Source organism: Ursus maritimus, unplaced genomic scaffold (genome assembly GCF_017311325.1).
Source record: "Ursus maritimus isolate PB19 unplaced genomic scaffold, ASM1731132v1 scaffold_19, whole genome shotgun sequence".
Lineage (NCBI taxonomy): Eukaryota > Metazoa > Chordata > Mammalia > Carnivora > Ursidae > Ursus > Ursus maritimus.
Window position 1 is genome coordinate 42,794,510 of NW_024424341.1, and position 21,256 is coordinate 42,815,765.

At 52.2% G+C, this 21,256-nt stretch overlaps 1 protein-coding gene and 1 long non-coding RNA gene across 3 annotated transcripts; one reads left to right on the forward strand and one right to left on the reverse strand.

Annotated features, from left to right (window-relative positions):
* Positions 1-2,030: 2,030 nt before the first annotated feature.
* Positions 2,031-6,501, reverse strand: LOC121103328. Its single transcript, XR_005835490.1, has 2 exons — positions 6,004-6,501; positions 2,031-4,475 (listed from the first exon to the last, which is right to left on the reverse strand). It is a non-coding gene; the product is annotated as an uncharacterized LOC121103328 (long non-coding RNA).
* On the forward strand, positions 6,496-16,502 carry ZNF135 (zinc finger protein 135). Of its 2 annotated transcripts, XM_040632774.1 has the most exons (4): positions 6,496-6,634; positions 7,998-8,082; positions 10,582-10,708; positions 13,558-16,502. In XM_040632774.1, the coding sequence occupies exons 2-4, from the start codon at positions 8,050-8,052 to the stop codon at positions 15,276-15,278; spliced, it is 1,881 nt and encodes a 626-aa protein (XP_040488708.1). In that variant the 5' UTR covers positions 6,496-6,634; positions 7,998-8,049; the 3' UTR covers positions 15,279-16,502. The 2 variants fall into 2 exon arrangements, with proteins under 2 accessions (XP_040488708.1, XP_040488709.1); XM_040632775.1 differs by lacking the exons at positions 6,496-6,634; positions 7,998-8,082 and adding an exon at positions 12,444-12,578 and having other exon boundaries at positions 10,594-10,708.
* Positions 16,503-21,256: the final 4,754 nt, after the last annotated feature.

The following is a 21,256-nucleotide window of genomic DNA, read 5'->3' on the forward strand; positions in this document are numbered from 1 at the left end:
CCGGGTGATAGCGACCCCAGGCGGAGTCGTCCTGCGGGGCGACCCGGGACCTGCCGCGTCTCCCGGGCGTCGCCGCGCCTGGCGCTTACCCCGGGTGACAGCGACCCTCGGCAGACTCGTCTTGCGGGGCGACCCAGGACCCGCCGTCCCCGCCGCCGCGACTCCCGGGTGCCGCCCCGCCTGCCACTTACCCAGGGTGACAGCGACCCTCGGCGGGCTCGTCCTGCGGGGCGACCGGGTACCCGCCGTCCCCGCCGCCGCGTCTCCTGGGTGTCGCCGCACCTGCCGCTTACCCCGGGTGACACCGACCCATGGGAGACTCCCCCTGCGGGGCGACCCAAGACCCGCCGCGTTTCCCGGGTGTCTCCGCGTCTGCCTCGTTCCCCGAGTGACAGCGACCCCCGAAGGGCTCGTCCTGCGGAACGACCCGGGACCCGCCACCCCCGCCGCCGAGTTCCCCAGGTGACAGCGACCCCTGGCGGACTCGCCCTGTAGGCGACCCAGACCCGCCGCGTCTCCGGGTGTCGCCGCGCCCAGCGCTTACCCCGGGTGACAGCGACCTCCGAAGGGCCCGTCCTGCGGAGCGACCCGGGACCCGCTGCGTCTCCCGCGTGTCGCCGTGCCTGCCGCGTCCCCCGAATGGCAGCGACCCCCGAAGGGGTCGTCCTGGGGGCGACCCGGGACCCGCCACCCCGCCGCCGCGTTCCCCGGGTGACAGCGAACCCCGAAGGGCTCGTCCTGCAGACGACCCGGGACCCTCAGCGTCTCCCGGGTTTCTCCGCGCCTGCCGCGTTCCCCGAGTGGCAGCGACCCCCGAAGGGCTCGTCCTGCGAAACACCGGGCCCCGCCACCCCCGCCGCCACGTTCCCCGGGCGACAGCGACCCCTGGCGGACTCGTCCTGCAGGCGACCCGGGCCCCGCCGCGTCTCCCGGGTCTCGCCGCGCCTGGCGCTTTTCCCGGGTGATAGCAAACCCCGAAGTGCTTGTCCTGCGGGGCGACCCGGGCCCCGACGCGTCTCCCGGGGGCCGCCGCGCCTGGCGCTTACCCCAGGTGACAGTGACCCCCGAAGGGCTCGTCCTGCGGAGCGACCCGGGACCCACCGTCCCCGCCGCCACGTTCCCCGGGTGACAGCGACCCCTGGCGGACTCGTCCTGCAGGCGACCCGGACCCGCCACGTCTCCGAGTGTCGCCGCGCCTGCCGTGTTCCTGGGGTGACAGCGACCCCCAGCGCCGCGCTTAGCTAGGCGGTCGGCCGTCTGCGTTCCGCAAGCTGCAGAAGAGGAGCTTCGCCAACGCTACCCGTTCTGGGAGCCTTTCCCGGGGGCGCCAGGTCGGCCTCCGCGCCCTCGACCTGGCGGCCCTCCTGCGCTCGGCGGAAGGAGGCCTGCTGCCTGCCCAGCCCCTGGGAGCCTGGCACACGCTTGGGGTCCTTTTATGTGGAACTTCCTCCTCTTTTCTTTCTTTCTTCTTCTTTTTTTTTTAGTCCCCGCCCCCCATTCCTTTTTCACTCCTTTTTTAATGATAAAGTACACACAACATAAAACTTAACAAGCATTAAGTCCATGCATAACGTTGTGCAGCCATCACCACCACTATTCTGGAATATTTTCACCACTCCCAAAATGGGTTCCCCATACCCATTAGCAGCCACTCCCCATCTCCCCTCCCTCAGCCTCCCTCAGCCCCCCACACCTACTAATCTGCTTTCTTGCTGGATGGATTTTGGGCAGGGTTTTTAGGTCTAACCAAATCTGACCAGCATATGATTCTTTTTGATTCACAGAATGACTTTTTTTGTCGTTGTTTTTGAGATAAATGCCAACATTTTTCAAATCATAGATAACACATAAAAATCTGGCATTATGGTCACCCTGGATTTCCCAAGAGCAGGTGTAGGGTCTCCCGAGCACCTCAGATCACCCCACCACTTGTGGGGATAGCCTGCACACACCTGGATTCAGCTTTTCATCCATCCCCAGCTCTTCACTGCTGGGCACCACTTGCCCCATGTAAACGAAAGCCTTACAAGTTTTGTGTTTTTTTTTTCATTTCTTTTCTTTTTTTTGGGGGGGGGGACTTTACTTGGAAATAGTGTTAGATTGACTCTGACCACATGTAAGCAAAGACCTTCTCCTTTAAATCATCCATAAGTCGCCTTGCAACTGGAAAAGCCTTTGGATCTGCCCTGCCCAGTCCACTGCTGCTTCTCCACCAAGCTGCCTCGTGCATCCCACTTGTAGCCTCTGTGCCCTAGCACCCTCCTGGGCCATGCAGATCCCTCCACTGCCTTCGCACCCTTCGCCGCGCTTGCCTTCTTGGAACTTGCACTCGCTGGGCCTCCAGACCTTGCTCGTGGCTCGCTCCAGCATCCCGGCTTACCCTCGAAGTCCTCACTGGGGGCTTCTGGTTCTACTCCATGCCTTAATTTCTTGTGGGCTCCTGCTCTCTTTCTAAGCACCTTCTTCTCATCCTGCTGAGGCAGAGTTTGTTCCTTGGAGCTCAGGTGGCAAGAGTGGGGGTCTTGGCCCCACAGTCAGCCTCTGATCTTTCAGGTACAGCACACATGATGAACAGGTTTAAGATGACAGGATATGTGGACAAAGAAATCCCAGTGTCCCCACTTGTTGGGGACCAGAGGTTTATTCCAATGCAGTTTTCATCCCAATCCCCCTAAGCCAGAGACACATTCACAGCTCTCTGGGTTGGAGTAGGATTGTATGAGAGAGTTGGGGCCGCTGCCCACGTCAGTCAGGCCCCTCACTGCCATGGGCCCCAGCCATCCTCATGCTAACAGCTCCAAAGATGGGGTTCACGGAAGATGTCTGCCTGGGCATCCCCCAGACCAAATGCCCTCCAGAGACATCCGCCTGGTGTCCCTCAGTCCTCCAACTGAGCTCGTCCAAAGAATCCTTGATCGAAAGAAAACCCACTGCCTCCCCTATGCCAGCCCTCCACATTCCAAGGCCCAAGGATCACCCTGTTCTCTTTTCTCCTCTGCACTGAACTGTCCCAGCCTCCCTTTCTTCTATCTTCTTTTTTACATCTTTGGATGTCTGCAGCTGCCTCTAAGCAAACTCTGCCTCCAGCCCATTCCCCTCCATCCCATCCAATACCAGCAGCCAGCAGGATCCCTCTGAAACAGACACACTGAGATGACATAAAGCCCAGCTGACCAGTTCCCTCGAATTCTTTCCTGCTTCAGTAGCCCCCAGCACTGGGGTGGTGTAGGCTGGTCTCCTGCACCCACTCTGTCCCTGCCTGTCTCCACAGTGACTTCCATGCTGGGCCTCCTCACCTCCTCAAGGGCTTCACTACAGCATTTTACCAGCACCCAGCACAGAGCAGCCCTTTGCAAGTGAGGATGGGTGAATGGTAATCAAATGAGTGAGCTACAGCCACTGCCAAGACCCCACCACAGGGCTGCAGTGATCAGCCAAGGAAGCCTTACTTGGACCCCTGAGGAGATGGGGTGGCAGCACCATGGAAGGCCACCCTCAACACTCTCTGCCTTGGCTGACACAGGCACGGATGTGACCCAGGGTCCTGGGCCTGGAGAGTCACTCCTCAGAATCCCGATTCACCAAAGCTGCCAAATTGAGTTAACTGCCCAGCCTGCCTAGTCCCAGGATGCGGCTTAAGCTGTAGTGAGATAGAGCACCAGCCCTCCTCTTCTCTTTCTGCTCACTCCATGCATGCTTGGCTCACCCTGTACCTTCATCTGCCAGTGTCCCCTGAAAGACCCCAACACCTACCCATTGGGACTCTTCCCAGCTTCCTTGTCTGTCTTCCAGTGCTTGTCACAGAGCATCTGCTGGGCCAGGTACTGGGTGCTGTGATGCAGTGCAAGTCCTCACCATCTCATGCTCCAGAACCAGAGGCAAACAGACCACCCTCCTCCCCACAGCAGCCAGGGCCTTTGGGAGCAGAGGCCTGGGCATTGCTAGGTTTTGAGGCTCCCAAAGTGATTTTTTCTTTAAGGATGAAATATATACACAAGGCTAAACACTGTAATATATTTAAATGTATATATCAAATAATTTAACAAAAATAGAGTGTAATGAAGTTGTGCTATCCATGATGATTATAGAATTTCTTGAAACCTACACTGATTCTTAATGCAACTACTCCTGGTGCCGTCCTGTCACAGCCAGGTGGAGGCGACCCCTGTGGTTAGAGAAAGCTGAGATTGGCATGAGTGGGGCCCAGCCACTGGCTTCAACATGGTCTGGAGGAGTGAAGGCAACACAGAGCTAGCCTTCAGATCACCTTGTTTAATTGACAGTGTTCTTAAACCCTTTGAATTTCCTGTGAATCAAGAGATTTCACACACAAATCCAAATCTTTGGTTTCTTTCCAGAAGTACAGACCTGGTACACTGGGCTTACCTGTCCACATGGCATCACTTGGTAGAGACCATCAGCACTCATCCCTTTAGAGCCCAGCCCCTGCAGGCGTTTGAGTTTGTGAAAGCTGGCTGGAAAAAAACAAGGATTAGGAGGGTAGAGGAAGGTAACAGAGGGGCAAGTCCCAAGGGAGCTGGGCAGGGCAACCTGGCTCAATATTAGGGCTGGGGTATGTCCCCATGAGCAGGCAAGTCTGTGTAGCACCATCGACAACTCATTACCAGGACTCTGCCCAGGCCTTTTGGGGAAAAGATCTGGTCATGAGAAGTGTATACACACCTTTTGATACAGTAAAAGGAAAATAGGGGGAAGAGTACACATTTTGTGGAAGAAAAAAACCAACAGAAAAAAAAATTATCTTTTTGATTTTGGTTTGCAGGTGAGAGAACTGATAATTGACATTTTATGTATATTTTAAAGCCTTCATACACTAGTACAGAGAAGAGAAGGTGGGCTTTCAGTATGACAATCACAAATGTGGGCCTTTATAGTCTGAATGTACAAGACACTTTAAACAAAAGCCGATAAGCTTGTCTTTGCCTTGACTACATCAGTGCATTCTGATTTTGAGCCATCCATCATATTTTTTCATAACAACCACTGTTGTAGGGCTTATGAAATTTAAAGTCTTTTACTCATGTGAGAATCAGCCTAATCTTTTCAAGTGTCTTTATGTGTAAAGAAAAGGTACCCAGCTAGGTTCTTCCCTAACGTGAGAATTCCTACTGTCTTTTCTGCTGTTTTCAGAGCTGTTTCAAATAAATTGTTCCAGTCAAAGAAAAAATGCCCTTGTCTTGACACTTTTTCTCAGCTTCAAATCCAGCATGCAAGCCCTGACTTGAATCAATTAGTCTTTCTTAAAGTGGCAAGAGCACGTGGCTCAGCCCTGGTTAGATTCTTTTCACCCCCTGCTCCAGGGACCGCCCGTGCACATCAGTGAAATAAAGTCTGGCTTGAGTGGTGAATGGCAAACGTGCACACCTTGTCCACTGGCGCCTGGTCCACTGTTGGCTGCTGTGCCCTGGGCCCAGCCCCTAGCAGGCCTTAGTCAATGTTCGGCCAATGACAAATTCTGTGAGGACACATCAGCTTTGAATATTATGGTGTTGTTCATGGGATGCCTGGGTGGCTCAGTCAGTTAAGCATCGGCCTTTGGCTCAGGTCATGACCCCGGGATCCTGGGATCAGCCCCTCGTTGGGCTCCCCGCTCAGTGGGGAGTCTGCTTCTCCCTCTCCTCCTGCTCCTCCCCCCTGCTTGCGCGCGCTCTCTCACTCTCGCAAATAAATAAATCTTAAAAAAAAAAAAAATGCTGTTCAAATGCACACATCTGACGATGTAAACCAGTTTAAAAATGTGTCTACCATGGGATGTTTTCTACAACCACGTCCTAAATACTGCAAGGCAGGGTCGGCGTGGTAAAACGTAAACGGCTCTTGTATTTGGCATCTTAGTGAATGTATCTGTTTTAATTTTTGTGTGTCGTTTTTGTGTCTTGCACTTTTTGTTGTTTTGGGGAAACACCAGTTTGTTTTACAACAATAACGTTTACGGCAGTTTCCAACATGAAAGCAGTATGTCCTTGCTCCGAGAAGACTCACCTGACTCACAGGCCCTGCCCACGCGGCCTCAGCCTGGCTGGGTCCTCCTTGCGGAGATTGCTTCTCGTGATCTTCCCACGGCCTCTGCTCAGCGTCCTCCCTGACTCCCCTGACCCCCCCGACCACTCTCTCTACACTAGTCCCCGGCCAGTTACAGCTGTAAAAGCGCGGGGGCGACGTTCGCGGGGCCCACGACACAGCCCGCGGGAACTGGACACTTGTGACGGCGCCATAAGCACCCGCGTCGAAACTCGAACTCGGTTCCCCCAAGACCTGACGGCAGGGGCCGATGCGCACGGAACCCGCGCATGGGCCTCCGGGAGTTGTAGTTCGGCGCCTGCCTGCGCAGGCGCTCTCCCGGTCAACGACGGGCGTGGTCTTCGACCATCAGACAAGAGAATGCGGCGTGGAAGGTTTTTGGGGCGGTGAGGCGAGGCTAAGGCCGGCGGGGGTCCGCGAGGCCGAGCTCGTACTCGGAGCGCAGGAGCCACTGCCCTGGGTGGGGGCGAGGCGAGCACGGAAACGACAGGAAATGCGCGCGCCGCCCTCTGGGAGATGTAGTTGGGCGCCCTCCTGCGCAGGCGCAGACCCGGCTGGTGGCGGCCGCGGCCTTTGTCCTGTCGTCCGGCTGGTGAGTGAGACTGGGGTGGCCGGAACGAAGGAGACCGAGGCGGGCGGGCATCCGGGGTCTTCCCGCGTCTGTCTGTGGAGAGTCCTTTTTCCTGCTTTGGGCCCGGGGCTGGTCGCTATGGGTGCGGTGGGGGCGGGGCCGAGTGGGCGGGGCCCGGATTGAGGGTGGGGGTGTCTCCGGGTCCGAGAGGAGGAGTTGGGGCCAGGGTGGGGCCCTGGCTATGGCAAAAGGGGTGGGCGCCTCCGGCTTCGGGGTCACAGTCAGAGATCCTAGCTGGTCCGACCCTTCAGAGACTGGAGCCATCCTGACCTGCATCCTTCCCCTGCTTTGGTGGGACGTCCGGGGTTTGGAGGGTGGGGAGGGCCGAGGCCCCCCTGAGAAGTCATCTCTGGAGCTTCACCGTTACTGGGCGGCTTCTCAGGATGATTGTGAGGGAGACCAAAAGCACAAGACTTTACTCCCAGCCGCCTGGGACCCAGAAAACAGAGTCATTATGTTAAAGTCATCGAGTACCATCCAGGCTCCTTTATTAATTCAGCAAGCACGTACGTATTTGGATGTCCTGGGTGCCAGGCCCTATCCTATACCCAAGAGCCCAGAATATTGTCTTGGCCCCCAGAGCCCCCAGGGGAGTCAGGGAGATGATAAGAAACCTGTCAACACATCACTAAAGAAGATAACTCCCATCTTGGAAACTGCTGTGAAGACAACAGGGCACAAGTGGGATGGGACAGAATCAGGGGTGCACAGGAAGCGTATCAAGAGGAGGTACAGAGAGACAAGGGAAATACATACTACCTTTGGCCTGACTTTCATTTGGGGCGCTCAGCCAGGGATGAGGGCCCTGCATGTTGTGGATGCTAAGCAGATGCTCGCTGAAGCGAGAGGCTTTCCTTCCAGCACCGATTGCCTTCACGTGTATACTGCTGTGCCAGCCTCCATTTTCAGCCCTTGCCACACCTTAATTCCTATAATCTCTGTGCTGGGTCACCAATCTCATTTTATAGGAGGGGGAAACCAAGGCAAACAGTGCCCAAAGACTCCATAACTGTCCAGCTTTCTGTGATAGTAACAGAAATAGTCACCATCCATCTGGGCAACTGGGGATGTGTCCCTTGCTCGCCATGGCCTCAGTTTTCCTATTTGTGAAATGGGGTAGGAAAATTCAAGGTAATTCGCCAACAATGCCTGGAATAGCACCTGGAAAATGCCAAGCTGAGGTTTTACTGTTGGGTTTAGCCTGGGTGCAGGGCTCCAGGCTCTAGCAGCCAAAACCCTTCCTACTTGCACACAGACTCCAGGGTGTGGGGTTTCTGGTCACCACAGTCACTCGCCCAGTCTCTCACATCCCCTTTCCCCCCAGAACTGCCTGCTGAGGAGCTAGCTGTTCCTGCAAGAGGCCAGAGGAGGAGGGAATGACTGCTGGGCTCCTCGCTGCCGGGGCCCCGGTGAGTACACCACCACCTTCACATTCGGGCCTCCCAGGCCCTGGCGTCAGGTCCCCACCAACTCATTCTGCTCTCAGGGCCTTTGCCCTTACTCTCCCCCCTGCCAGGAATGTGCTTTAGTCAGCTCCATCTTCCTCCAGATCTCCCACCCCCCACCTCTGAGAGGATCTCCCTGATTCCTTCACCTGCCCTAGTCTACTCTGCCAGACAGCACTCATCCATTCCACTGATGTGTCTGGCACTTTCTCGACACAGGGTTCCAGTGTGTACTCCCAACTCACTCTCTCCATCCAGTCCCTTAGGCGACAGGTACTTAGTACCTGCCATTGACCAGGTGCCCTTTCAGGCACTGTTGTAGGAACTGCAGCTGTAGGAACAGACAAGCAAAAAATTACCATCCCTGTGGGGCTTACAGTCCCTATAAGGAATACAGATGTGCCAAGTGTTGTGCAGGGAAATGAGGCCCAGAAGAAGACGGGTCTGGGCACCAGGCAGTAACCAGTATAGCCCAGAAGGCCTGCCGGAGGAAGTGGCCCCCAAACAGAGACCTGCTTGGGGGTAGGGAGTGAGATCAAGGCCCACAGGGATAATGTTCCAGGCCGGGGGAATACCATGAGCAAAGGCCTGGAGGTGGAACCATGCCAGGCACTTTCCATAAAGGGCAGGCACACACGTGTAACAGGAGGACCGAGAACAAGTTCTCCTAGGCTGGCTGCAGGGGGCCTAGGGCCTCGGGAAGCAGTTCTGACCATCTTTGCCACGTGCAAAGGCCCAGAACACAGTAAGCACTCAGTGAATGGGTGGAAATGTGTCAAAGCCTGTGGTCAGTGCTGGACGCACTTCACCTTATCCTACCCCCACATCAGCCCCATGAGGTTGGAATGAGGAAACTAAGACACAGAGGCACGTCACAGCCCTGAGGACACACAGCTGGGAGTGGCCGAGCCAGGCCTGAGCTCAGAACGCCTGGGCCCACCTCAGACCACGCACCCCCACCAGTGCCCCCAGTGCTTGGCACATATCCCACTGCCTTCGTGGCTCTTCTTCCAGACCTCTGCATGGCTATTCCAGCAGCAACCCTCCCACCTTCTCTAGAGCACTGACCCCTCCTGGAATTTCATTTTTCGTCGGCTCCCATACCCTTCAGCTAGCACGTGAGCACCACATGGCCAGGTCTGTGTCTCTTGTTTCCCTGGCATCTGCGGTGCCCAGAACAGTGACCTGCACTCACTAGACTCTGGAGATAACTACTAAGACCTATTGAGTCTGGAAAATGTAGCTGAAATGGGGAAATTGGTGAAAGAAAATAAAACATCCCCAAGCCCCCCCAGCACACCTGCCTGAATGATGGCTCACACAGGTAAAGCACTCACTATGTGCCAGGCCCAGGACACACACATCATGTGAATTCTCTTACTCCTCCCAACAGCCTTCTCAGGGAGTTCTCACTAACTCACAGATGAGGGCAGAGCGGCACAGAGCACTTTAAAAGATGGACCTGGGGCTGGAGTTTGAAGCCCGATCATCTGGGTCCAGAGCCAAATCTTGACAGCGCCACCCCCAGATATCTAGTTCATACCCGTGTTGCCCCACATCTCCCCTCTGGTGGAAGAAATGTTAGCAGAGGCAGATGCTGCCAGTTGGGCCGGGATCCAGTATTTGAGTACCTGTGTCCCTCACTCCCCTCACACAGGGCAGTGACACCATTGTCAAGGTGAGGCCCTGGACTTTACCTCTGCTCCCCACCTACCCTCCCCCGCCGGCCATCCACAGTACTTGATTTGGTGAGATGAAACCGCCTTTGTGGATGTCTGCCCCTGCCCCTCACATGCCTTTAAGAAAATCGTAAATTCCCCACCCAGTCGTGGAAGAAACTGGCATCGTGTGGGAATTTCAGAAAACACACACAAGTGTGGTAGTGACGGGAATCACCCCAGGAGCCACCATTAGCCTTTCTCCTTGGGGATTGTGTTTTTACCCCAATATGTAAATTTCCAAAATTAAAGACGAGGAAATGGTCCCCAGGGATCCCATCACTGGAGACCCCCCCCCAGTCGGGATCATTTGCTTGTTCCCACCATTCCACTGGCTCTTTTCTTTCTCCCCACTTTGAATTCAGGTATTGTTAATGCACAGTGCAGATTTACATGAGTGTGTGGCTTGGTGCCTGCAGCTATGGACACCAGTGGACATTCTAGCTGATGTGTGGGAGGTTTTCAGTCTCCCAGGGATCCTTCGTGCCCCTCCCTTGGTCACCGCCATGATGGCATCTCAGGGGCCCTGTGTTTGCACGACTGGGGTGTATCCCCTTATATCTTAAGACCCCCTCTCCTCCAGCAGAGCTCTCAGGCCCCACAGGAAAACCTGGCCCAAATCCTCAGATCTGAGAAAACCCCTCCCCCCGCCAGCCTCGCTGTCCCCGTCCACCAGCTGCTCTCACTAGCAGCCATTGCCAGGCTTGGCCTGGGTGAGGACATTCGTGTGTGACATTTGTTTCAGGAACAAGTGACTTTTGAGGACATAGTCGTGGACTTCACCCAGGAGGAGTGGGGGCAGCTGGAGCCTGACCAGAGGACCCTGTACCGCAATGTGATGCTGGAGACCTTCAGGCTCCTGGTCTCCGTGGGTAAGGCCACAACTGAACCCCCAATGTTCTGCCCCAGCACAGATTCTAATTCTCCTGGGTTAAAAGTAGGAGTAGGTCTAGGCCTTAAAAGCAAATACCTTGGATGAGTTTCTGGCTTTAGAGACCTGATGTTTGGTTGCAAATTACAGATCCCACTTGAAAATGCCAGAAGCAGAAAATCATGGGGTAAGAGGGTCACAGTGGGTCCCATGACTGCAGAATCCCAGGGTTGACCTGAGTCTTCCTGTGGTCTGTCAGGAGCCCCTCACTTCATACCTCCTCCCTCTGGGTCCAGGGCCAAGTCTTGACAGTGCCACCTCTTTCTGCCTTCATTCACGGATGGGACTTCTGGAGGTGAGAAGAGAGCTGCCAGATGCCTCTTCTGTGTCTGAGGCCTGCAGAAAAGACAGGATCTGTGTCCTGGGCACCCATGGAAGGCCCATGGGTTGTCTTGTGTGGCAGCCAGATCCCCTCCACACTGGTCATTGTTGCCAGCGAGCAGGGGAAGCAGCAGAGCTCTGATTGGCTGGGGCTGGGTCACACGTCCCCCCAGAGCTAGGGTTGGGGTCCCTGTGGGGCCTGACATCAGGGCCTTTACCACAACTGTGGCCTCTGGGGCCTGCAGCCAAGTGGGTCCCGGAGGAAGGAAGGTGCAGTGGACAGAGGGGTGAGGAGGGTCCTTGAACACAAACACGCACTCGTGGGTCTCCACTTGAGCAGGATGCTGGCTCCCCAGGCTGGATGTCATCTCCCTGCTGGAGCAGGAGGAGTGGTGGGCAGCGGATATGTGCTTAGGTGAGGGGAGAGCCCTGCAGGGCTGGCAGGAGCCCATTCACCCCTGTGGCACTCTCTCTCCATATCTGTTCTCGCATTCTTCAGAGCAAATTGACTATTCAGTCTTTCGGTAAACATGCACCAAGCACCTGTTCTGCTGTGAGTGAGACCTTCAGTGAATTTACCTTCTTGGTGAGGGAAGGGGCACGCAGTAAACAGGTGGAATAATAGCTGCACAAGACGCTCACGGCGTATAACGAATGCTGAGGAAGTGAACACAGGTCATGAGGCAGGGGCCAGGTTGTGGGGAGGACCTGAGCCGAGATAGGCCAGCCTCTGCAGGGAGGCGACATGTGAGCTGAAGCCTGAGTCATGGGAACAGTGCCGCCACGAAATAAGCTGGGAGAACAGAATTCCAGGCAGAAGGAACAGCAAGTGCAAAGGCACTGGGGTGGGGCAGCAGCCTGCTCTTCTTATGTAACAAACACTCCAGCCTCAGTGGTTTAAACCACAGAATCTTACTCATGTATCTGTGGGTCGGTGGATCCAGTCTGGGCTTTTCCACATGCCCGTGGGGGCTGTGTTCTTCAAACATCTTATTCAGCTCCTGAGACCAATACCAGCTCTGTAGGAAGTGGGGCTGTCCCGGCACTGGTGTCGGACCCTGACCCAGGTTAAGCAGTGGCCCATCACCAGGGCCCAGGAAGAATAGCCAGTGTGTGGGAGGGGGTCACAAGAGAGTCCCCAGCTTCAGGAGCAAGCAGCCTTCACCTAGGGTACTTGCTTTCTAGGATTGCTTTAACAAATGACCACAAACTTAGTGGCTTAAAGCAACACGAATTATCTTCCAGTTCTAGAGGTCAGAAGTCCAAAGTGGGTGTCACTGTGCTACAGTGCAGGTGGCAGCAGGCAAGTTCCTTCTGCAGAGCCTGGCGACAACCCATTTCCTTTCACTTTCCAGCTTTCAGAGGTGCCCGCAGTCCTTGACTCACAGCCTCGTCCATCTTCCAAGTGAGCATGGCCCTGAGGTCGTCTCACATCTTTCTCACAGATCAGAACTCTTGCGACTGCCTTGGGCCCAGCAGGATAACCCACGGTAATCTCAGATGATGAGCTAATGTCAGAGGGTTAGCAACTCTCACTCCTCACTGGTTAGGAATCAGAACATGGACATACTTGGGAGCCACTACTTTGCCAGCCACACCTGGCTTGACCTCTTCTTTTTCCCCTGAACACTTCATTAGAGCGTAATATAAATGGGCAGGTGCTCACCTCACACCTTTAGGCCAATCCAGTGTTGGGGTGGGGACGGCCTGCACTGAGGCCATGGCTGTGCAGGGCAGACTGGGTACTGGGGCCAAAAGGCAGTCCTGCCGCATTTGTTTGTTCATTCAGCATGTCTGCTGGCCTCTGCCGTGGGCAGGGGTGCCGTGGTGACCAAGGTGGACAGAAGCCCTGCCCTCAGGGTGCTCCCAGTGGGTGAGACAGACTCAACGGACCAGGTCCAAGTCCTCTTGTTCACCTCAGGTCATTTATCCCTGCTTCTGGCAATACAGAGCTCAGCTGTCTCTGGTCTGGGGAAGCTGGTGGTTTCTTTACATCTGGCTGAGGTGAAACAGCAGCAAGAGACCACCAAGAAGAAACTGGATCTGAGCAGTGGGAGGACTGGGCTGGCTAGTTCTTAACCTGTGAGAGGCGGCTCTTCCTCCGTCACCACCTGGCACTTGGAGACTGCTTCTGGCCATTGCTCTGCCCTTTCCAGCCTGGGGCATCTGTTGACGGCTTCCCTAGATGCTTGCTGTCTGCCCTGCATCCTCTCCCTGCCCTCATTCTCTGTGTTCCCCTTGCAAGCTCCCTTCATGTCCCTACACCAGCTTCCCCACCCTGACTATTCTCTGTGCTTTCTCTCTGCTCCTGTTCCTTCCCTGATTTGCAAAACTGAATTTTTAAGTGGTTCAAAGCCACTTGTGCCTTCAGCCTTTCAAGACCATCAGTTTTATTCTTTAGCCACACACCCACCACAAACTCTTCCCCCTAAACTGAAATAAGGAACATCTCCATTTTTTTTCTTTCAGATTTGGAAACTCAACCCAAAACCAAACTGTTAGCTCCAAAGCAAGACATCACTGAAGAAAGAGCAAGCAGTGTCCTGGTGGAAAGGTTCCTGTGGGATAGTCTGTGGTACTCTGAGAGTGACGATGCCGAGGGCCACTGGGGACAGAGTCACGAGAGCCGAGATGGCCATGTGGTGCGGGCAGCATTCACGCCTGTGAAGATACCCATGCAGCAGCAGCAGGTGAATGGGTTCGGGGAAAACTTGATTCTGAGCCCCAGTCTCCCAGCTCAGCCAATGACTCCTGAAAGACAAGACCTCCACATGCTGGGGACACGTGGGAAGAGGGGGAAGCCAGACCCAGGGTTAAATGCTCAACAGAAAATATATGCAAAGGAGAAGCCCTACAAATGTCAGGCATGTGGAAAGGCCTTCAGTCACAGCTCAGCACTTATTGAGCACCATCGAACACACACGGGAGAGAGACCTTATGAATGTCACGAATGCGGAAAAGGCTTCCGAAACAGCTCGGCACTTACCAAACACCAGAGAATCCACACTGGCGAGAAACCTTACAAGTGTACTCAGTGTGGGAAAACCTTCAACCAGATTGCCCCACTGATCCAGCACCAGAGAACTCACACAGGGGAGAAGCCCTATGAGTGCAGCGAGTGCGGGAAATCCTTCAGTTTCAGGTCGTCCTTCAGTCAACATGAGCGGACTCACACTGGGGAGAAGCCCTACGAGTGCGGCGAGTGTGGGAAGGCCTTCCGGCAAAGCATCCACCTCACCCAGCACCTGCGAATCCACACGGGGGAGAAGCCCTACCAGTGTGGGGAGTGCGGCAAGGCCTTCAGCCACAGCTCTTCCTTAACCAAACACCAGCGAATCCACACGGGGGAGAAGCCCTATGAGTGCCACGAGTGTGGGAAGGCCTTCACGCAGATCACACCACTGATTCAGCACCAAAGGACCCACACGGGAGAGAAGCCGTATGAGTGCAATGAGTGCGGGAAGGCCTTCAGCCAGAGCACGCTCCTGACTGAGCATCGGAGGATCCACACAGGAGAGAAGCCCTATGGGTGCAACGAGTGTGGAAAAACCTTCAGCCACAGCTCATCACTCAGCCAGCATGAGCGGACGCACACAGGAGAGAAGCCGTACGAGTGCAGCCAGTGTGGGAAGGCCTTCCGGCAGAGCACACACCTCACTCAACATCAGAGAATCCACACAGGAGAGAAGCCCTACGAGTGTGGCGATTGTGGCAAGGCCTTCAGCCACAGCTCATCCCTCACCAAACACCAGCGAATCCACACTGGAGAGAAGCCCTATGAATGTAACGAGTGCGGCAGAGCCTTCAGCCAGCTCGCCCCACTCATTCAGCATCAGAGGATCCACACAGGAGAAAAGCCTTATGAATGTAACGCATGTGGCAGAGCCTTCAGCCAGAGCTCCCTTCTCATAGAACACCAGAGGATTCACACCAAGGAAAAGCCCTACGGGTGCAATGAGTGTGGAAAATCCTTCAGCCACAGCTCATCGCTCAGCCAGCATGAGCGGACACACACTGGGGAGAAGCCCTACGAATGTCAGGATTGTGGGAAATCATTCAGGCAGAGCACCCACCTCACTCAGCACCGGAGGATCCACACAGGAGAGAAGCCATATGAGTGCAGGGACTGTGGGAAAGCCTTCACACACAGCTCGTCCCTTACCAAGCACCAGAGAACTCATACTGGGTAGACCCACTTCACACTCCCTGGGACATGGGAAAGCCTTAAGTCATAGCTCATCCCTTACTAGACCTGACCCAGTCTTTCTCAACAGAAACAATACAAGTATATGCATATGCAAGCCTTCGCACATAGTACGTGCCTCAGACACCCTCAGAGAGAAGCGACGGAAAGGACTGTGGGAATATGGAGCTCTAGGGCATCCATCCCCAGACAGCAGATCATCCAGACAGTAGTAAGGACATGTGGAGTTAATCAGTGTTGAGGACCTTCAGTCACGAGTGCCCACTAATGCTACATCATAGAACCTACAAAAAAGAGAAATGGAAAAAAAAATGTAGCAGATCTGGAGATGGCTTCTGTCCAAGGATTCACGATATTCCAAACTAGAGATTTTCAAAGTGGTGAGAAACCCAACAAATGCTTTTTATATACAGAAAGCAGATATACTCAGAATTTATCATCATTGCACATTCCATTCTTGGCACAGGTACTTATGAATGGTGAAGGTGACTCTAAATTTCTCTACAGGACTCACAGGCATTAGAAACACAGATGTTGCTGTTTCACAAAAAGGAAGATTTTTCCTTTGTTAAGCCACCATCTTAGGAACAACAGCACCTCCACATTGGAACCTTATGTTTTGCAAGGCTTCTCTCTTTTGAGAAATGTACAAGTTAATCTTCTTTTGATTGTTTTCATTGATTCTTCTTGGTGTTTAAGCTTTTGTTTTTGTATAATTTATCTTGAAGATCCATAGTCTTACATTAAATCCTGAATCCACTAACAGCAGTCTCTCCGACAGCCACAACCCCTGAATGGTGACTTGCCATCCTCATTAGAACCCATATTTAAATTGCATTGGCTGGATTTGGTCACCAACCATCAGGGATATATCGGTTGGTTTGGTTTTCCGATCACAATGCCAGGATATAAGTTTCCAGTTAACTTGAAATTTCTCCCTTTGGGGAAGGATATTACAAATAGTCTTCCAATAGTCCCCAGTATGCTTATGCAATGCCTCCCCTTCCTTTTTTTGGAATTAATTTCATAGTCATTTATAAGCCACTTAAGAAAACAGCCGTCTCCAGGAGAAACAATGCAAGCCACATCAGTAATTTTAGCTATTGTCACAGTCCCATTTAAGAAGCAGAACAGGTGAAATTAATATCTGTCCCTGTATATCCCAAATGTTACCATTTCAACATGTCACTATAAAAGACCACTGATGAGATGTTTTGCTTACTTTCTGTATAGTACATCTTTGAAATCCAGTGTATACTGTACATTTGCGGCACACCTCAGTTCCCTGTAACCTCCTTTCTGGTGCTCATTTGCTCATTTCCAATGGCTGGACTGGACTGGCGTGGGCAGCTCAATAGCCTCGGCCCTCGGATCAGCTGTTTTGTCCTCCTCCCTTTCCCTGGGCTTCTATCCTTGTGTTGCGTCTTGTACTCAAGGAAACCAGATGTACTGAGAAGATGAGCTTCTTTAAGTAAATGGCATGACAGGCTCCTACCACTGAATCTCGTGTAGAAAATAGGTCATGCCAGTTGTGCACAGTTCGGACTCTCTAGGATGATACTTCTTACTGGAGAACACTACATTTGGAAAACATGTTAGGGCTCCTCTATTCCAGTTCAGTTCAGTAAAAATGGAACCCAGCCACACTCTTCTGCAGTCCTTTGAAAATGCCAGATGACTGAGAAACAGAGTCACGCAAGCTCCTGCTGTCCCGTGCAGCCCTGCTCCCCTGCCCCCACAATGACACACACACGAATACGGCACAGAACTGGGAACCATGGGGAGGTGCCCACAGTATCCCTTCTATCCTCCATCAGGGAGTGGGAGGCGAATTCCCTCCCTAGCAGGGCCACACCCCTGGAGGGAAGTTGAAGCTACACCCAGAGTATCAGAAAAATGGCAGAGGCAAGTACACTCCTGACTAGAGGTCCTCACTTACCTGGAGAGTTGCTGCTATGTCTCAATTATTGACACAAAAGTTGAAGACCAACAAGGAAAAATGAAGGGTCTGAACACAGGCTCAGTAGAGGCCGTGCTGTTTCCACCTTGTTCACTGGGGTGCTTGTGCTTGGAACCCTGAGACGCCACGTAAGAAGACCAACTGCCACCAGGCCACCATGCGGTTTCCTCGATACTTTACTTGTAATATCCCACCTAGGGCCAGAAAGGATTTCAGCATCACATTTTATGTAGCTTTTCTCTTTGTTTTAATTTTTTGAGGAAAATCACCACGCCTAAAACGTAAGACTCAAGGTATACAAATGTCATAGTGGCTCTTAGCATGATTGGGCTGTTTGCTTTCCAAAGCAGTCACACTGGTTGACACTGGTTTACAAAACTCTCACCCAGATCATGACGGAAGGCCTGTATTAGTTGGCTCAGGCTCCCACAGCTGGATACCACAGGGTGGGTGGCTTAAACCACAGAAATTTTCTCACAGTTCTGGAGTTCTTCACTGGAAGTCCAAGACCAAGGTGCTGTCAGGGTTGGTTTTTAGTGAGAACTCTCTTCTCGGTTTGTAAATAGCCACCTTCTCACTGTGTCCTCGCACAGCCTTTCTTCTATGCACAGGCGATGAAGAGTCATCTCTGCTCTTCCTCCTCTTATAAGGATATCCGTGCTATGGGATTATGGCCCCACCCTGATCACCTCCCTACAGGCCCTATCTCCAAATATAGTCACATGGGGGGTTAGGGCTTCAGTGTATAAATTTGGGGTGGGGGACAATTCAGTCTGTAACAGAGGGTATTTAAGCATCTTCTTCCCATTGAAATTTATTCCCATCTTGCCAGGTTTCCATTTGTGGGATTTGCCCTTCCCTGACCACTCTGAACAGTCATCCTCGGACACCCTGTGGAAACTAGCCAGGAACTCCATTCTGTTCTTTGTGCCAGTGCATCTGGGGCTCTCTCTTGCCCTCTAGATATTATGTCCTTTTTGAGTCGTGGCTCAGTGCCCCATGATCTGTACACTTTCCAGCCCTTCCAGCTCCATTGGAGAGACCAGGGCTGACTTCTTGTGCTTTCCATCTGCTACATCTTTCTCAATGGGCCACATCCCTACCCCTTTGGATGGGGGATCCTCAGCACAACCCCAATGCCCCTAATGCCTGAACTAACCCAGCTTCATCTGAGATTAACAAGTGGGAACATCTGGCTACATTTTTTGTCTCTCTGTAGAATAAATCATCCAATGCCTTGGTCAGAATGATGGTGGCAGGGGAAGAGCAAACAAATCCTGACATCTTTTCAATAGGTTTGGTTTTTGTAGTGAGAAAAGCAATTCTGAAATGATTTTGAGAGGTATTTTAGAATTTAGTATACTAGTAAATATGCTGATTTTAGAGTTCTCACTTGATATAAAAATATCGGGGAGTACTAGAATGCAAATAGAGGTCTTGTTGTGTATGTATGTGTATATGTGTGCATATGAGCACACATAGGCCTTTTTGTGTGTACCTATGTGTGTGTGTATCTACATTTCCCAGCTCACCGGAAGATACTCTAGTAGCAATGAATACACCTGACACTCGGATTTGGTCTCATAGCATCCCCACTGAAAGGAACCAGTTCTTTGGAACTGGAAAATGGCTGATTTCAGGGTAGAAACAATTTGGGCTTGGAATATCTTACTATACTAAAAAGAAAAGAATTGTTCAAAAAGTGGAGGCATGTCACAGGGATACAGGAGCCTTCTTGAAGGGACTCTGATTGGCCACATCTGCGACAACTTGAGTGCCAAAATAACGAAGGATGGTCATAAGTTATAAAACTTGAAAAAAACAATAAAAACACAGGAATCCATAAGTCCATTCTGATTGTAAGGACAAATAAATGGAGAGAAAGGAGGTGCTGGCTTGCAGCAGAATGCCCAGGGCTGGGTGGTGAGCCTGGAAGGAGGGCTGGTATTAGTTAGATAACCAACAACTCTAAAACCATCATGGCAAGAACCATCAATGGAGGATAAACTGGGAGGGGGGGCATTTTGGTGAGAAGCAATGTATTTGCATTATCTTAAAGTGTCTCCCCACAGACTGCTTTATTAGCTAAGGAAAAAGTAATCATAAGGTGGAGAAATTGGACAGCACTTTGAGCAAAGGAATCATCAACAGTAGTAATGTGGACCTCAGACACTCCCAGGTGTGTGTGGCGGGGGCATGAATCACAGGCAAGCAGGGGGAAATGTTCACATAGGTGGGGTTGGATGATTTTTCTGTAAGTCTGAAATCATTTCTAAATAAAAATTTAAAAATATAAAAAGGAAGTTAAAAATTGAGCTACCCTATGATCCAGCCATTGCACTACTGGGTGTTTACCCCAAAGATACAGACGTAGTGAAGAGAAGGGCCATATGCACCCCAATGTTCATAGCAGCAATGTCCACAATAGCTAAATTGTGGAAGGAGCCGAGATGCCCTTCAACAGATGACTGGATTAAGAAGTTGTGGTCCATATATACAATGGAATATTACTCAGCTATCAGAAAGAACAAATTCTCAACATTTGCTACAACATGGATGGCACTGGAGGAGATAATGCTAAGTGAAATAAGTCAAGCAGAGAAAGACAATTATCATGATTTCTTTCATCTATGGAACATAAGAACTAGGATGATCGGTAGGGGAAGAAAGGGATAAAGAAAGGGGGGGTAATCAGAAGGGGGAATGAAACATGAGAGACTATGGACTCTGAGAAACAAACTGAGGGCCACAGAGGGGAGGGGGGTGGGGGAATGGGGTAGACTGGTGATGGGTAGTAAGGAGGGCACGTATTGCATGGTGCAGCGGGTGTTATACACAACTAATGAATCATCGAGCCTTACATCGGAAACCGGGGATGTACTGTATGGTGACTAACATAATATAATAAAAAATCATTAAAAAAAAAAAGAAAAATATAAAAAGGCACCACCATCTAGCTGTGCACTAAGGGAGACCTCAGATGGGAAATGGACAGATGGAGAACCAGGCTTTCCGATAATGAAGGACCCATCAGCGGCCCTGAAGCTGAAAGCAGGAACACCTCAAGTGTTACCTCCCTGCGGCAAGAGAGGCAAGCTCATGGGTTAGGCTGGGAAGAAGAGTTCAGAGGGCAAATGTAGTTTTAAAAAAAAAATTACCAGAGCCACACCCAGCTTAGGATGGGAGTGCTGAGGGGCACGATAGTCCCAGACCGTCACACGTGACTGGGGCCACGAGATCATGGCCCTCCAAGGACACATGAGTGGAACTGATGTGTGTCGTCTCCTGGCTAAGCAACTGCAGCTTTCCCCCACGCGCTCCAGTCCAGTGGAAAAGAGAGCCTCCACAGGGACATAGCCTGGATCCCCACGTCACTGCACGGAGCAGAGCTCCCCTCCCATCCACACACAGGCAACAACAACACATACGAGACTGTCATGTGAGTGCAAGAAATAAATCCTTTATTACGTTAAGCATCTGTGATTTGGGCATTGTTACAACAGACTGCCTGCTCCGACACCATGACAGAAAGAGGCACCAGTTTATCTACAAGAAGCAGTTAAGAGTTTATTATGCTCAGGCAACAGAAACAATGCTGTAATCTGAGATTAAATGCAAAAATCGAGAGATCACCTTATGTAGCCCAAGGAGTCACGTTCCGCTTGCCCAGGCAGACACATCTCATCAATCTTTACTGGTGTTTTCAACCTGCTCTGATCGTGACCCTCCACCCCCTGAGTAAGAGATGCATCTTCCAGCGCTACCAGCTCTCGTATTTAGATATAGAGCTGAAAAGTTTCACAAAACAATATCTGCCTTTACTACATGACGAATTTTTACCTATTTAATTCTAGTTCATTGTTTTGTTATGCTGGTGGCCACCCACTAATTTGATTTCACAACTCACTAATGCGCTGAGACGCATGGTCTGAAAACACTGCGTTACTAGGCTCCAAGCATTTCTGTGATCTTTGTTAAGCCGCTCCACACACGTACACACGTGC